Here is an 18204-nt window from a genome sequence, read left to right as displayed (position 1 = left end):
ACTGTCTTCTGTCTTCCAGGCAGATCGTGAACGCCAAAAGCCACTGGGTTGACATTTGAGACCAGGTGCCTCATTTATAAAATGTTGCTCAGAAACCATCCTAAATTTGATCTTACGATCATCTCTCAAATATGCGTACGTGTGATTCATAGAATGAACGTACGCGCAGGAAAACGCATGTACGCCTCTCTTTCAGATGTGAAATCAATGAATCGCAAATGATCTTGAACTTGCAACTGAATGGTTTCAGCTCTCTGCCTTGTAAACGACTCCTAATTAATGTCATTAACATGTAAAAGATCGCAGTCATCATCCATATTCTTTAATTTAGAACAGCGAGCTGCAAGAACAGCTTACATTTTCAAAAACCTGCAGTACTCCGACAAGAAAAAGTGTGTACGTCTGCTCAGACCCTGACGTGATGCTAAGCACTTTTTCACATCAAAGCCAGTTTTTACAAATATGAGCGTTGGCGTGGATTTAAGCGTACGCACACTCTAAGATCAAATCTGTGCGTACGCATGCTTTATAAATGAGGCCTTAGTTCAGTTTTAAAATCTAGTCTCTGAGGTGCCTCTCTTCAGACAGCTGCTCATAAACTCATCATGCTCGAAGCTCAAGTTATTGTGAGACCTGGAGATCATAAGAAGTTTCTCCTTTTTAGTGTAGTCCTTTTTCACGGCCACCGGGGGCACTATTAGCCTGTCCATAAGGTCCTCTTTGTTCTCCAGTTTGGTGTATCCTTTACTATTACTGCGGTCCAATCTGGGCCAGCTCGGGTGTTTCCTCTGTTCAGGCTGGACAGTCAGCATTGTGGGCCCTCGCTCTAAATCCAGAGATTTGGAATGGGCTGACAACATGTGGAGGGAGTTATTGGAGCCAAAGTTACGAGCCGCTCCCGGGGACAGGAACCTACCGCTGGTGGATCCAGGAGACAGTGAGGAATGGGACAATGCAGAGCTTGGGGATTCAGTGGCTGAGTTGCTCCGGAGCAGGTGGACACCTGGAGGCTTGAAAGCTTTGGCGATGTCGGGCACAGGGACTGTTAACGATTCCATTGACAGAGGTCTGGAGTGGACCCTGTTCGGCTCTAAGTCCTCCGTGATGCTGTCGATGTCAGGCTCGTCGATGACACAGTTGTTGAGTTTGATGACGGGCAGCGTGAAGGCGCTGATGGAAGAGGAAACGATGGAGCGCGTTTGGCATTTCTTAAGAGCTCCACGTTTGTCCTCCCACCGACGAATGCCCTCATCCTGGAAACCAAAGATGCATTCAGAGCGGTCTTTGTAGGTAGGCGACAACAGGCCTAATCCGCCTCTGGCCTCGCTCATTAGACCTTCGTCATCCTCAGCCGAGCCGGTCCTGTGGGAGAATCGGACATCCCCATCGAGACCGGAGAAGGACATTAGCGTGTTTGCTGCAAGCCGTGAGGCAAACTGACTGTCCAGACCAAAGGAACGGATCTCTGTGTCCGCATAGGGACCCATGTAGGCCCCGTTTGTACACTTCTGTTCCTTAATCCGCAGGCTGTGAATATCTATGACTGTCGAGTACATGTCCCTCATGTGGATGATCTTTGTCTCGCGATCCCTGTTCTCGTGTAAGATTGCATTAGCACAGATGAAGATAAAAATCCCAATTCCCATTGTGAAAGGACCCAACATTTTCATCTTCTCTGAATGCAAGTGCTGCTCCAAGAATTGCGCAATGGAGCCCACTTGCTCTCGGCCAACCTTCGTATTGTTCACGGACAACTTGCTTTCTGGTGCCTTCTGGTGGTCCTTATGAGGCCAGTATCCTAGAACAGCCATTGCAATGCCTGCCAGGAGGATCAGCACTCCCAAAACCAGGAAGAATCCTGAGGCCGAATACAGTCTGATCTTCCCTCTCACCACCACCACATCAGCTCTGGGTTTGCGCTTAGTGCATTTCTTCTCAGGTGCAGGGGTGGGGCTCTGGGTTGGCAGATGATACTGAGAGCGGGTGGAGTCTTGTCTTTTCAATGCAGCGAGTCCCGTGATCACCCCACCTGTTGCAATCATTGCTACGGCAATATAAGCCTGCAAATAAAGGAATAAACAAGTGTTAAAGTAAGCTGGAGGCTTGAGGCTTGACTCAAGCATCTCATCTTTGATCTCTACGTCAAGCTCTGGGTGTTGGGGAAATTTGTTCACTGATTACTGGTCTAATGTTGTTACCTTTGTCTTGGTTTGTACACTGAGCAAGCAAAATAAAGTCATGATAGTGGCATAATTGTGACCCTGGACCACAAAACCAGTCATAAGGGTCAATTTATCAAAATTGAGATTTACACATTATCTGAAAGTTGAATACATAAGCTTTCCATTTATGTATGGTATGTACAGGACAATATTTGGCCAAGATACAACTATTTGAAAATCTGGAATCTGAGGGTGCAAAAAATGAAAATATTGAGAAAATCGCCTTTAAAGTTGTCCAAATGAAGTTCTTAGCAATGCATATTACTAATCAAAAATTTAGTTTTGATATATTTACGGTAGAGAATTTACAAAATATCTTCATGGAACATGATCTTTACTTAATATCCTAATGATTTTTAGCATAAAAGAAAAATAGATAATTTTGACCCATAAAATGTATTGTTGGCTATTTCTACAAATATACCCCAGCGACTTTTGTGCTCCAGGGTCACAATTATGAAGTACATGAGGAAAAAAAATAATCAATATTGAAATATAAGACAACTCTTAACATGGAGATTCATTAAAAATATCTCACCATGTCTTGATCCCTCTACCACTGTAAATGCTAGATTGAAATTAATGATGAATTTATCCTCTGAATGTTTAACTCTATAAATAAAACACTGAAGCATTAGCCAAAAATTACTGCATATGTACAAGGTAAAGTCTGGCAATGTGATTTTAACAGCCAAGGGCAGTCAAGTATGTGGACACAACAAAAACAACACACATCAATTATCTTTTCAAATCTAAAATATATTAAGTATCCATTTACTAAAGTGAATAATCTCAATCTTAGAGCAATGTATGTCATTAGGAATGAGCAAGTAAACAAAAAAAGTGTAATTTCACAAATACAGCCTAAATTATTGGGTCACATAGAGCCATTTTTATTTGTAAAGATTGGTATACTGCATGTTAATGAACAGTTTTCAGATAGAAATCCCCCCTGAGGCTCACTGCTGTTCTCTCTGCAGGGTCACTAGATCCTACACATACAATGTGCAATCCTACACCATTTTTTATGCTGTATATTTATTGATGTACAAGTAAACCCATAAACCACATACATGACCCTGGATCACAAAACCAGTCATAAGGGTCAATTTATCGAAATTTAGATTTATACGTTATCTGAAAGCCGAATACATAAGCTTTCAATTGATGTATGGTTTGTTATGATAGGACCATATTTGGCCGAGATACAACTATTTGAAAATCTGGAATCTGAGGGTGCAAAAAAATCTAAATAAAATTGCATTTAAAGTTGTCCAAAGTTGTTAGCAATGCATATTACTAATCAAAAATTAAGTTTTAATACATTTACGGTAGGAAATTTACAAAATATCTTCATGGAACATGATCTTTACTAATATCCTAATGATTTTTAGCATAAAAGAACAAACGTCTCCAGGTTACGCATGTAACCATGGTTCCTCGAAGGGAACTAGATGCTGCATCGAAACGCTATGGGAATGCCTTCAGCGTGACCACGCTCTGAATCACATGTGTTATCAGTCCCATGGATGGGCGAGATGTCAGGGACGGGGTGACATAGTGACCAGGATGCTTAAAAGCATGTGCGGTGGATACAGCGGCAGCTTCTGGGAAATGAAATAAGCACTCACAGGGATGCCGGAAGTATGGTACTGAGACGCACCGTCTCGTTCCCTTCGGGGAATCATGGTTACATGCGTAACCTGGAGACGTTCTCCTTCAGGAACTCGAGCTGCGTAGAAATGCTATGGGAACGAGTATGCCCTCGCCACCAGACTTAAAAATCCCTGCCTAGTGTGGAAGAGCAAACCCATATTTGGCCGATATACAACTATTTGAAAATCTGGAATCTGAGGGTGCAAAAAAATCTAAATAAAATTGCATTTAAAGTTGTCCAAATGAAGTTGTTAGCAATGCATATTACTAATCAAAAATTAAGTTTTAATATATTTACGGTAGGAAATTTACAAAATATCTTCATGGAACATGATCTTTACTAATATCCTAATGATTTTTAGCATAAAAGAACAAACGTCTCCAAGTTACGCATGTAACCATGGTTCCTTGAAGGGAACTAGATGCTGCGTCGAAACGCTATGGGAACGCCTTCAGCGTGACCACGCTGTGAATCACATGTGTTATCAGTCCAATGGATGGGCGAGATGTCAGGGACGGGGTGACGTAGTGACCAGGATGCTTAAAAGCACGTGCGGTGGATACAGCGGGAGCTTCTGGGAAATGAAGTAAGCACTCACAGGGATGCTGGAAGTATGGCACTGAGACGCACCGTCTCGTTCCCTTCGGGGAATCATGGTTACATGCGTAACCTGGAGACGTTCCCCTTCAGGAACTCGAGCTGCGTCGAAACGCTATGGGAATGAGTACGCCCTCGCCGCCAGACTTACAAATTCCTGCCTAGTGTGGAAGAGCAAAGCCAAAGGGAGAGAAAGGAGCCAGGAGTGGCGCAGAATGCAGGTAGGCACCTGACAAAGTAGGCGGGGACATCCCGCCCAAAGGCCAACTTCAGTGAGGAGTGCCCCAACGGAGAGGGGAGTACAACTGAGAACTGAGAACAACTTAGAACTGTACAAACCGGACACGCACCAAGAAGTGAAAAACTTCCACTTCAGAGCATACAGTTTCCTCGTAGAGGGAGCTCAGGATTGGAGGATGGTCTCAACAACCTCAGTTGAGAGACCGGAAGCTACGAGTTGTGCCCCCTCAGGGGCCACACCTATAACTTCCACAGCTCCGGGCGGGGGTGGAATATCGTGCCCTCCGCCTGTGAGAGGAGATCCCCCCTGATGGGAATCTCCCATGGAGAGCCGTCGAGGAGAGACACCAGGTCCGAGAACCATACTTGGCCCGGCCAGAATGGGGCTACTAGCAGTAGACGGACCCCGTCCTGGCGTACTCTCTCCAGAACTCCAATTAGGGGAAAAGCATCCAGTCCTTGGACCTGATCTGAGACATGACTTGTTTGAGTGCGAGCATCCTGAACTTCAGTCGCATGACTGAGCGGTTTAACTAACGCAGATCTAAAATCGGACGCAACCCTCCATCCTTCTTTGGAACTATAAAGTACCGGCTGTAGAACCCCGACTCTCTTTCGTGAGGAGGGACCACCTTGATGGCCTCCTTCCTCAAAAGAGTATCTACTTCTTGTTCCATTACCAGAGCCTGCTCGGGACCCACCAGGGTGGGAAGGACCCCGTTGAAAGGAGGCGGAGGAGAACCAAACTGGATTCTGTAGCCTCTCTCTACAGTGTGCAGAAACCACTGAGACACATTTGGCAGTAGTTTCCAAGCTGCAAAATAGTCTACTAAGGGAATCAGTCTCTCGAGACTGACCTCTGGTGTAATCAGAGCGGCTAGCTCGGTGCTCTGAAGTGGCGCACCGGCAGGGGATGGCCGAACTAGCTGCTCTAGAGACCTCCGTAGAGGTAGCGAGCATCTTAGTACCGCTACGTTTCTGGGAGGTAGCTGAGAGAAGCACTCACAGGAGACCTCTGCAGCGCGTAGCACCGGCAGGGTTGGCAGAACGATCTCCTGAGGGCACTCAGGAGAGACGGGCCCCGTGTAATGCGGTGTACACCGGTCTGCCCCAGAGGGGCCTGCCCTCCGAGGTCCTGAGCCATGCATCAGGACTCTCATAGCTGAAGTCTCCTATTGAAAACAACGGTCCTCAGACCCGCGTCATCTCCTAGGAAGACTAGACTGATAGAACCAGAGCCTGTTCGGGGCAGGACCCAATGAGGCACACTTGGCAGGGGCTCCCACACCGCCAGGTGACCTAGTAAGGGAACCAGTCTCTCGAGACTGGCCTGTGGTGCAATTAAAGCGGCTAGGTCGGTGCCCTGAAGCGGCGAACCGGCAGGGGACGGCCGAACTAGCTACTCTAGAAACCTCCAAAGAGGTAGTGAGCCTCTTAGTACTGCTACATTCCCGGCTGGTGACTGAGAGAAGCGCTCACCAGAGACTGCTGCGCCCTGAAGCACCGTGAGTGGCAGGGTTGGCAGACCGATCTTCTGAGGGCACTGAGGAGAGACGGGCACCGTGTAATGCGGTGTACACCGCTCTTCCCCAGAGGGGGCCGGCCCTCGCGAGCTGACTCTGCGTGCTTCGCTCCCAAGCAGACAACACACAAACTGTGTGTGTCCCCTCCCAAAATATAGCGCAGGCAGGGAGGAACACACAGCCTGAACGCTGCCTGCTTTCGCCCAAATGCTTCTTTTGACTGAAGCTTTGACATAATGGAGCTTAAAGTGGACAAACAACACTAAATAAGACTCACAACAGATAGCGACTGACACACACACAAAGTGCTTGCTGAATGACAGAAAGCTCCCGCTGTATCCACCACACATGCTTTTAAGCGTCCTGATCACTACGTCACCCCGCCCGTAATGTCCCGCCCATCCATTGGACTGATTACACATGTGATTCAGAGCGTGGTCACGCTGAAGGTGTTCCCATAGCATTTCGATGCAGCTCGAGTTCCTGAAGAGGAACGATCATTTTGACCCATACAATGTATTTTTAGCTATTGCTACAGATATACACGTGCTACTTAAGACTCTAATGCTCTAGGGTCACATATTTATGTTGGAGATACAGCCTTGTGGGCAGCTCACTGACATATCATGCAGCAATGCTTTACCTGACCTGAGGTTGAGTCCTGGCTTGAGGTCCGGTTCCTGTCATTTTACACAACAGCAAAAATGCCCAAAAGATAACTTTAAAAAGCATTTTTTACATTTTATTGTGAGCTCACTTTTGGAAGTTTGGCTAAGCATTTTGAAGCACAACATATTATAGCATACTCCTGACTCAACTGACCATCACATCAGTTGAATTCTGTATAATTAATGTGTAAGCTGATACATTTCTTTGCAACCGTAAGATTCTAGCCCGCTCCTGATAAATGTCATATTTTGTCTCACTCCCATCCACAACTTTCACAATGTCACGCTCCCACCTGCAAAAGTCCATAAGTAGAAGTCTACAAGGATTATTCATTCACGCTCCCATAAGATTCTGTCCTGCTCCACTGTCATAGGCAATTTTTTCCCATTACCATCAGTAAAAATTTAAATTAAGAGAAAGAAAAAAACACATTACATGCATAAAACATGTTTATTTTTCAACAAGTAAAAAAAACCTTTTATGACCTATATATTTAGATCAGTAGCTACAATTAGGGCTGGACAATAATTCAATATCAATATGTATCGCAATATAATTTTTTTCAATAACGGTGATATGATTTTTTAACACATTTCTGATATTTCAATATACTGTACATTACCAGTGTTTCCCATACATTGATTTATTTGTGCTGTTTGACTTCGTTGAATAAACAGGAGCACTGCACGTTTCAAAATCAAAACGCAGGTGATTTATATGAATGTATCTCTGAAGGGAACCGACTGTCTTCAGAAAAGTTTCGATAGCATTTTCATTTGATCTGATAAAGTAGCGTTCATGAGCGGAGCTGCTTTGATTACAGCCGTTACTGGAGAAATCGCTAGTTTTATCACTCTAAACGCGCCTCCTGCTGGCAGAGAATCAGTTTATTCTCTGTTACAAAATATTTCTATTTCAGATAAATAGTGTTCATATCGATATCCGAATTATGTCATATCGACCGAAATTAAGAAATATATTGTGATATACATTTTGGCCATATCGTCCAGCTCTAGCTACAATATTAGAAAATAAATACAGATTTCTAACAAAAAGCAGCAGTCAGTAGGAATGTGCTGTCTATCACTGTAGCAAACAACCAAAAATCTTGACCAATATCAGATTTACCGTGGTTTGGTTTAAAAGCATTATCACCTGTATCTCAAGGTGATCTGCTTTCATGCACAGACATTTTGCTTGAATGGCACTAACCACCTGCATCTGTAGATTGTTTATTTTTTATCAGGTTATGCTGTTAAATAATAATTTATATTCAATTCAGTTCATGGACAGATGTCCTGACATTTTCCTTTAGAATTTGCTGGTATAATTCAGAATTCATTGTTCCATCAATGATGGCAAGCTGTCCTGGTCCAGATGCAGCAAAACAGGCCCAAACCATGATACTACCACCACCATGTTTCACAGATGGGATGAGGTTCTTATGGTGAAATACAGTGTGTGCTTTTCTTCAAACATAACGCTTCTCATTTAAACCAAAAAGTTATATTTTGGTCTCATCTGTCCACAAAACATTTCTCCAGTAGCCCTCTGGCTTGTCCGCATGATCTTTAGCAAGCTGCAGACTGGCAGCAATGTTCTTTTTGGATGCACCATGCACACCGTGGTTGTTCGCTGTTCTCCTGATGGTGGACTCATGAACATTAACATCAGCCAATGTGAGAAAAGCCTTTAGTTGCTTAGAAGTTACCCTGGGTTCCTTTGCAACCTTGCAGACTATTACAGGTCTTGCTTTTGGAGTGATCTTTGTTGGTCAACCGCTTCTGGGGAGGGTAACAGTGGTCTTGAATTTCCTCCATTTGTACACAATCTGCCTGACTGTGGATCTGTGGAGTCAAAACTCTTTAGAGATGTTTTTGTAACCTTTTCTAGCCTGATGAGCAACAGCAACTCTTTTTCTGAGGTCCTCAGAGATCTCCTTTGTTCATGCCATGATACACTTCCACAAACATGATCAGACTTTGATAGATCACTGTTCGTTAAATAAAACAGGGCAGGTATGTGAATCTATGCAAAAGTATGTCAATCTCTAGGATCAGCAGTTAATTTGAAGGTGAAATTAAGAGTCCATCTGTTCAGAGGTGGACTCTTAATTTCACCTTCAAATTAACTGCTGATCCTAGAGATTCACATACTTTTGCACCGCACAGATATGTAACACTGGATAATTTTTCTCAATAAATAAATGAAAAAGAAAATATTTTTGTCTCATTTGTTTGATTGGGTTATCTTTGTCTATTTTCAGATTTCATGGGATGAAGCAGCGAAAAGTTTACAGGCGTATAAGAGATTGGCTTTCGTCTAGTGGTTATAATTGGTCGATCAATCAGCCAAAGCGAGTGATGACCAAAATTACTGCTAAATGTTGACACACAGGAACTAATTAGAACCCAGCAAGCACACCCACACATACAGAGAATAGGAAGAGGTATTGGTGTTTTTCTGTTTTGATGTTGACTCTTTGGGTAAACTCATCAAATATCGGTGGAAGGGGGCAGAGAGAGAGACTGAGGGGAGAGGGATGTCGATAAAAGCAAGAAGAGTCTTCCAACCTCTTCTAATAAATGAATTCATAAATACATAAAATGGTCAGTCCACTATAAAATCATTATGGAGGAGACAAGAGAAAGACTGAAGAAAGATTTTATCTATTAAGCAAACATCCATCTATACAGTATTATTTTTCTACTAAAGGAAACCAAGCCATGAATCCACAAAATGTTAAAAGAGTTGGAAGCTTCAGGATAGAAGTGGTGGAGATTATATAAACAAACATGAGAACAAAAGCACACATTATGAGATCATAGCCAACAATCATCTGTTGTATGCAACAGTCTGGAAACGGCACTTTGCTCTAAAGAATGCTTTAACTCTCTGTGAGCCGTTACTAATTACCTGTGTGTTTATCAGTGGCTTCAAACATCTAATCTTCAAACATGTGTTCCACAGACTGCAAAAAGACATTCATCGCTCGTTAACCCGGATATTTTATTTTAGGCACGGGTTTTCAGAGCTACAAAGGAACTATGATACAAGAAATCACTTTGAGGAGCATTTCATGAGGTGCTAATAAAAGACAATGTTGACTTGTTACTCAATTTGTGTAGGGAATGTCACACCTCCCTTACCAAAAAGTAGTATACTTTAAGTTTATTTGAGTAAGTATACTTAAGTAAAGTTCAAGTATATTTTTAAGTATACTTTATGTAGCAAGTATACAAATATCAGTGTACTAGTAGTATACTTGTAAGTGTACTATTTCAATACTCCTTGGGACTAAATTGGCCCACTTTCTAGTATATAAAACATATATAACAGTAGTAAACTTTGAGTACACAACAAGTTTACATCAAAATGTTTAGTTTGTACTGCAACTATACTAAAAGTGAACTTATAGGTATACTGATAGTTTACTAATTAAATACTTGTAGTAGCATTTTTAGTACACTTTGAGGTATAGTCTCAGTAAACTACTAGTTTAGTAGTTTTATACTGCAAGTATACTTATAAGTTCTCTTTAAGTTAACTTTATATCATACTTTAAGTATACTACTATGTCCCTATTTAGGTATTCATTTGTATATATTTTGTTACATGAATATCTGAACATGCAAAACAGCAAAATAATTAACAGGGTATCTGCTTGTAAACAAAAACATTTTATTCTAGCTTCATGCATTCTTTTTTTAAACACTTGAATGTGGATATGTTTCATAAATAAAAATAAAGAACATTGTGAACAAAAAGCTGAAAAAAGACTATGAATTGGATTCAGAATGATAATCAAAACTTAGATAAAGTTGATCAACACCCCAAAGCTTGACAGTTATTATTACCTCTTCATTGGTCGACATTTTATTCCATAACGTTACACAGTTTTGATACTGTTTTATGTTTGATGATCGTGTTAGAATACATGTGGAAGCATCTGTTGTTTCGGTTTCTTCTTCACTTGTGTTTTTTGGAAATTCTGTACAGAAGATGTGTACTAGCGCCCCCTACCGTATAACAATGAACTGTATAACAGTATAACAATGAAAACACGGATTCTAGGAGCACAATTATAACTAAAATCTATTTAGACTTTTTCTAAGTATAAGTCAAGTATACTTAAATGTAATTTTAAGTATATTTCTGAGAAGTACATAAAGCCCATTTCTGAGAAGTACATAAAATGTAGACTAAAAGTATACTTTCCTATTTTTAGTTTGAAAGAAGTATACTAATAGCACACTTGAATAAACTTCTTTTTCGTAAGGGCTAGCAACTGTTTTTGCAGAAATTCTGCTCTCGTCTTCCAGAGGTCTGTCACACACAATGGAGGAGGGATGACAGACTAAACAATTCTCACATTTCTCTCATTCCCTGCCCCAGATTTACTGAATTAGAATGCTATATTACGTTTTGAAAATCAGGCTTCCTCTAATATTCAGGTTTTCCAAGACGGTGGGGTATAGTGGTTCTACAAAGTAAAAAAGGTTGTTGAGAAGGTGAGTTAAAATACAAAATATCTTGTTTTTTTGTTGTTGTTTAGCTTATTTTAATGCCTGTTTTGCCTTATTTTAAATGCTTTTAGTCATCTTGAGGTCATTATTGCAGTAGATCATAAAATCTTTAGATTGTTTCCTATATTTTTATATCAACACTCTTATAGTAGGTACAGCGAATAAATATAATCCAAACAACAAACCTGGCTGTTGTTAACAAAAGTGCATTTAATTTCTTTTTACAAAAATGCACAATGATAATGTGAAACGATTTAATTCATGTTAATTTTAACACAATTATTTGTTTTAGACAAATAAACTTTTGCCTTAAATATTTTAATGTTGGTTAATATTGTGTCATATTTTCAGTTAATTGTTTTAGTTGGTTTTACTCTATTTTCTACATTTTTGTTGATAAAAATAATAATTCAGTTGACATGAAGATGCAAAATGAAACAAGCATTTTACATATGCATTTAAACATGCATAATCATCTAACAAAAACATATGAAAACGTCTCAGGTTACTTATGTAACCATGGTTCCCTGAGTAGGGAATGAGACACTGCGTCCTCTAGGGGTCGCTATGGGGAACGCCTCGTCGTGACCCGTGTCTGAAGCATACATCGAAAAAACACCAACAACACGTTGGCCGGCGACAGCCATGACATCACTACCGGTGCGACTATAGCATAAATAGGCACCAGCGAGCACTAAGTACCAACTCTACCATATTGCTATGGGAGTTGCCCCTGGGATGTTAGACGGCTGTCAGTGACGTTATTCCCTACGGCCAAAGGCCTAGGCTACATACCCCAAAATACTTACCTGTTAGGGCCAGCAACAAACCCAGCTTTCAATGAGAGGGGGTTCGACCTACAGCGTGATTGTAAAATCAGAAGGGTATGCATACTGCAAGCTAGCCAAACACTCAGCGCATCAGGGAGGCAGAGGAAGGGCCTAATTCACCTGATGCTGCTGGTTCCTGGTGCTCTGGAGAAACAGAGAACTCAAACTTCTCATGTGAGAGGAGAACTCCGAATTCAGAGGAATAACTATGCTCATTCCAGGTAACCCTTTGATAAAAGGGGAGCACTGCTCAATACTACCACGAGGACAGCCCATGGAGCGAGGAATCCAACTCCTCAGAGAGGATTAACACTCGAAAGAAAGCACCATACTCACAATAACCCTCAATGGTGAGGGGAGCGATGCTTCCAGAGTGTGTCGATAGAGATGGTGTCTAAACCAACTCGGAGAAAGGGAACGAGATCAATAACGCGTAACCCTTACCATACAGGATTTTAGAAAAGTGGGCAAAGCATAACGTGCACACTTACCAGCTAAGCTTAACGTGTGCACTTACCATAGTATGGATTTAAGAGTTTTCCAAGCATATGCTCACAGATACCTGGAAGTACTGAGCCAAACGGGAGAGGCAAGCTCACTATGAAGCCATAGAACCAACCAAACATCATAAGTCCAGCATAGTAGCCTTCTGTGCCCATCTCTGATCCTCAAACCGAGACGGGCCAGGACCCCTTGGGTTGTTCGGGCTCAGACCTGGACCTGCGCCTTTGCCCACACTCAGCTACCTCATTAGGAGAAAGGCCCTTGCCTTTATCCAGGTCTTTCAGCAGGCCAGCCTGATATGCTTGGGGCATCACCATCGTGTGCAATAAAGCGACAGCCCAACCTGCTGCTGCTGCGTATGCCCTGGCATTAGAGCGAGATGTCAAGGAGGGAGTCTTAAAAGAGGACGTCTCATCCATAGAGAGATAGCTGGCCAGCGTCTCTCTATAGGGGCAGTTTCTCATAACCGCTTTCGTGCATCGCCTCGATGTTGGCATAACTCGTATGCTGGAATCGATGGATGCGTGAGGAAAAAACGGCCTCTTCCATTCTTTCTCAATCTTTGTATGGAAAACAAGAAGAAAGGAAGGCTCACCGGAGCGGGAGGGTTATGGCCAGAAAAAATACGTTTTTTGTTTTTTTTTAAATAGATCATAACCGCTTTCGCGCATCGCCTCGATGTTGGCATAACTCGTATGCTGGAATCGATGGATGCGTGAGGAAAAAACGGCCTCTTCCATTCTTTCTCAATCTTTGTATGGAAAACAAGAAGAAAGGAAGGCTCACCGGAGCGGGAGGGTTATGGCCAGAAAAAATAAGTTTTTTTTTTTTTAAAATAGATGACCTCACGATGTCATTTTCTTCACCCGCTTCACGGCAAGTAAAGCCTCGCTGTGGCGCGATCCATAATTTTCAAAAGCTAATCATACGCAGGGCAGGACAATTGGGAAAGCTCAGCCTCAGCTTTTTGCCCTCCTCAGACATTTCCTGCTTTCCAGCAGAGCACTGGCCCCTGAATCAGACAATGTTAATGAAATAACATCATCCTCCAGCGGCTCACTCTCGTCCACAGCCGACGATCGCGAGAGGGAAAACCCCTCTTCAAACTCATCGGCCAGATCCACATGCGATCCCCACGAGTTAATTCTCTACGAGTGATCATTGTTCAGCTTCAGCTTAAGTGGGTCAATCCATCATTGGATTATTGATAACAACTGATCAATTCTTTTTAGATTTTTCTTATTCAGAAACATTGTTAGTACATTGTTAACATCTTGTGGTGTTACTTGTTTCTCATAAAATTTTCATCAACAGTATGTTTTAATCAAATAGCTTAATGTGCATATTCGTATCGTCTTTGTTATAAATGACAAGAGTCAAACTATCTTTTGTTAATTGCCATTTTTGGCAGAAATGTAATCGAGGAAATGGACACTGTCACATCTACATCTTGGTACCACTGATACTTTCATGCACAATTTTAGTACTTGAATGTGCATTTTTCATCTAAAATTCAAAGAATACTCCAAGTTAAAATGTTAATTTAACACACTGTTACATGGCAATCCTCTTTGTTGTTCAGCATCAGCAACATGTTTTTTTGTTTTGTTTTTTGGCACCCAAGTACACAGGAAGAATATGTGCCACTTGCAGTGTGAAACCGGAATAACAACAATAGTAGCTGAAAATAATGAAAAATGACAATGATAACAGAAAACAAAGCTGGAATAGCAACAATGGATGTGCAAGGGGGTCCACATTTGTACAATGAGCTCAAAAGAGTATAATATCTCTGTATGGTCCTCTGCTGGTCAGGTGAAATATTAAAAAGCAGTCATAGCTGTGGCATGTGTCAAAAACAACTGTACAAATTCATGTTCAAAATCAATACTTTAAAACTTAAACCCTGCATTTATGTGACTAAATGATCAACTCCACACTAGCTGGGTTTCCATTTAAAGTTGCAAATTTAACTTATGTGCAAAATTGGATTATCGCATAAAACATTTGCGAATAAGCACCGTTTCTATCCAACAAGTCAAAGAGAACAAAATCATCACTTCCTAATTAACTGGCACTAAATATCTCTAAGAAAAGTAGGAGAACCCACTGAACATAATAATCTTCATATACAGTGGGTACGGAAAGTATTCAGACCCCCTTAAATTTTTCACTCTTTGTTATATTGCAGCCATTTGCTAAAATCATTTAAGTTAATTTTTTTTCCTCATTAATGTACACACAGCACCCCATATTGACAGAAAAACACAGAATTGTTGACATTTTTGCAGATTTATTAAAAAAGAAAAACTGAAATATCACATGGTCCTAAGTATTCAGACCCTTTGCTCAGTATTTAGTAGAAGCACCCTTTTGATCTAATACAGCCATGAGTCTTTTTGGGAAAGATGCAACAAGTTGCCTCAGAGCGAGCAGACGAAACACAATAAATGCAGTCATTGCTTTTGGAGGTGGATGTCTGCTGTTTGGGAATGCAGTTGTGTAGACAGTTCTGGCAACAATACAGAAATACTTTGATGACGAACTTTGCTCGGGTATGTAAGAATGACCACAGCAACATTTCAGATGCTGTGCAATGAAATCGGTCCACTGGTTACTCAAGTTGTGCCGTCCACTAGCGCAAAGTCACATGCCTTTTTTGATGTGCATGAAAGAATTTATTCAGCAAATGCGTTTCCATCTCCCATTATTCGCATTTACCCTTTTTCTCACAAGTAAAAAACCACCTCAAGCGAGCGCAAAAACTTTTTTTGTGAATTAAGGGATTTTTTTTCACTAAAATTTGCAGTTTCTAAGGAGATAATTGCATTATGCGTTCAGCAGACCACATCTGTGTTCGGCTACAGTGCAGCACTGCAACATAATATGATAATTAACACTTTTCACGATTATTTCATATAGTAAAAACACAATTTTTGAGAGAGTTCCACATGTAACACTCATTTCATATGCAAAGATATTAGCCAATCATAGCAGTGGGTGTTTAAGTTTCACAGTGTACACACACATTCCAAAGAAGCCTTCAAAGCAAAGGCTAAAATCAGGGTAGAAAATGACCATTTACAGTCTAAACTATGACTGATTTGATATAAAAAAAATACTCTCAGGAAACAAAAAATGCATTTCATGACCTCTTTAAAAAGTACAGGCAGGTTTATTAAACTCTTCAGGACAGTGTTTCTCCATGAGCGGGGTTCAAGATTCCTGCTTTGAAAGGCTAGTACACTCAACTCTGTGCAAAACATAAAACCAGGCAGAAACATGAACCATTCCTTGGGCCTGTTAACACTCGGCATTGAGAGATGAGCACTAATGTTTTTATGACTGAGAAGATGAAAGATGAAAAATTGGCTAGTGGCATAAGTATTCAATATCAAAATGCTGGTTTAGAGAGTAGTCTAAGCCATATTTTTGTCTGTACTGGTGTGTTTCACATTAATCTCAGCATGAAACAATGTTCACAAGGTTTGAAGATGCGACTTGTAATAAAGTGTTTTGGGTGGCTTTTAACACTTTGCAGGTGCACCAACTTTATTTCCTTTTAAACATTTTTGTGGACAGAAAGATATAGGCCTAGCCTTTAACCAGTTTTGTAATGAGAAGCAGTTTTCTGCCAAAATACTGTAAAAGCTTGCAGGTTTATTGTCGAGCTATGCCCCAACAAAGAAATGAAATTAGGACAGAGGCATACACAGTTACTCCACAGCAAAACAAAACTTCGCTTAATATAATAATTGCCAGTGAGCTGTTGTTTTGGCCGTGTTGTAGTACTGTAACATTTGAGTGGTTCCTTAAGCTTTCTCAGGGCCGTTTTTTAGGCAAGCAGATCTCGCCACGGTGGTGAGAAACTTCATGATGGCCCTCAGCTTTCTGTAGCTGTCTCCAACAGCAATTCTTACAAAGCCTCCACTGCCTGCTATCATCAGTAGCGCTGTCTAAATGATCACAACAGCTAAACAGAATCCTACAGGAAGCCTCAAACCGTGGATTAAGAAAGTAAGCAGGGACAATTTTCATTTCATGCTTAAAAACTAGTTAAAAAATAGAGAAAACAGTTACTTATTTAGCAAAGAATCCTCCATCTAAGAGACTATCTGTGTTAAACCCTGGAATAGACGTTTCTATCACTTCCCCAAAACACCCAAAGATCTTTTCAGTTTGTCATTGTTTTATTACAAAAACATGCTATATAATATGTACGCTAAATTTATACATGTTTTTGCATATGTATAAGTGTATTTATATCTTTTTCATTTTGTTATGAGTTAGAATTCATATATAAATTGAGACTGTCTTAAGGGTGACTAGATTCTTGTATGAATATATATGACTACCCACGATCATCTGTTGTTCATAAGCACAGATCTCTGTGTGTGTGTGTGTGTGTGTGTGTGTGTGTGTGTGCGCGGTTTTGTGACAAATGAGGACATAAATGTGTATAATGACAAAGGTATGACAGGTATTACAAGGAGAAGGTGACTTTTCAGGACATTACCCCATGTCCGCACTTTTCAAAACACTTATAAATCACACAGAATGGAGTGTATTGAAAATCTGAAATAGCACAAAGTCTCCTGTGAGGGGTAGGTTTAGGGGTAGGGTTGGTGTAGGGCAATAGACACACACAGACTCATGGGGACTTGTGTCACGGTGGGGACCTAAATTGTGGTCCCCACGGGTAAACAAGCTAATAAATCACACAGAATTAAAGAATTCTTTTTTTTAAATCTAAAAATGCAGAAAGTTTCCTGTGAGGGGTAGGTTTAGGGGTAGGGTTGGAATAGAATAATAGAATATACGGTCTGTACAGTATAAAAACCATTACGCCTATGGAGAGTCCCCACAAGGATAGCAAACGTGTGAGTGTGTGTGTGTGTGTGTGTGCGTATGTGTGTGTGTGTATATGTGTGTGTATGTGTGTGCGTGTGTGTGCGTGCATATGTGTGTGTGTGTGTGCGTGTGCGTGTGTGTGCGTGTGTGTGTGTGTGCGTGCGTATGTGTGTGTGCGTATGTGTGTGTGTGCGTGTGTGTGTGCGTATGCATGTGTGCGTGTGCGTGTGTGTGTGTGTGTGTGTGTGCGTGTGTGTGTGTGTGTGTGTGTGTGTGTGTGTGTGTGTGTGTGTGTGTGAGAGGGTTTAGGGGTAGGGTTGGTGTAGGGCAATAGAATATACGGTCTGTACAGTATAAAAACCATTACGCCTATGGAGAGTCCCTGCAAGGATAGCAAACGTGTGTGTGTGCGTATGTGTGTGTGCGTATGTGTGTGTGTGTATGTGTGTGCGTGTGTGCGCGTGCATATGTGTGTGTATGTGTGTGCGTGTATGTGTGTGTGTGTGTGTGTGTGTGTGTGTGTGTGCGTGTGTGTGTGTGTGTGTGTGTGTGTGTGAGTGTGTGTGTGTGTGCGTGTGTATATGT

At 41.4% G+C, this 18204-nt stretch overlaps 1 protein-coding gene across 1 annotated transcript in view; it reads right to left on the bottom strand.

The window, feature by feature from the left end:
• Positions 1 to 476: 476 nt before the first annotated feature.
• Positions 477 to 18204, bottom strand: part of LOC107570881 (transmembrane protein 200A) — a 19749-nt gene continuing 2021 nt past the window's right edge. The window contains exon 2 of the mRNA XM_016257164.1: positions 477 to 2060. Within this exon, the coding sequence (XP_016112650.1) occupies positions 552 to 2042 (1491 nt within the window). The 5' untranslated portion in view covers positions 2043 to 2060 and the 3' untranslated portion in view covers positions 477 to 551. The remainder of the gene's footprint in view (positions 2061 to 18204) is intronic.

This window comes from Sinocyclocheilus grahami, unplaced genomic scaffold, assembly GCF_001515645.1.
Source record: "Sinocyclocheilus grahami isolate Dianchi unplaced genomic scaffold, SAMN03320097.WGS_v1.1 scaffold1517.1, whole genome shotgun sequence".
Lineage (NCBI taxonomy): Eukaryota > Metazoa > Chordata > Actinopteri > Cypriniformes > Cyprinidae > Sinocyclocheilus > Sinocyclocheilus grahami.
The sequence above is the reverse complement of the archived record's forward strand: the minus strand, read 5'-3'. Positions and strand labels throughout refer to the sequence as shown.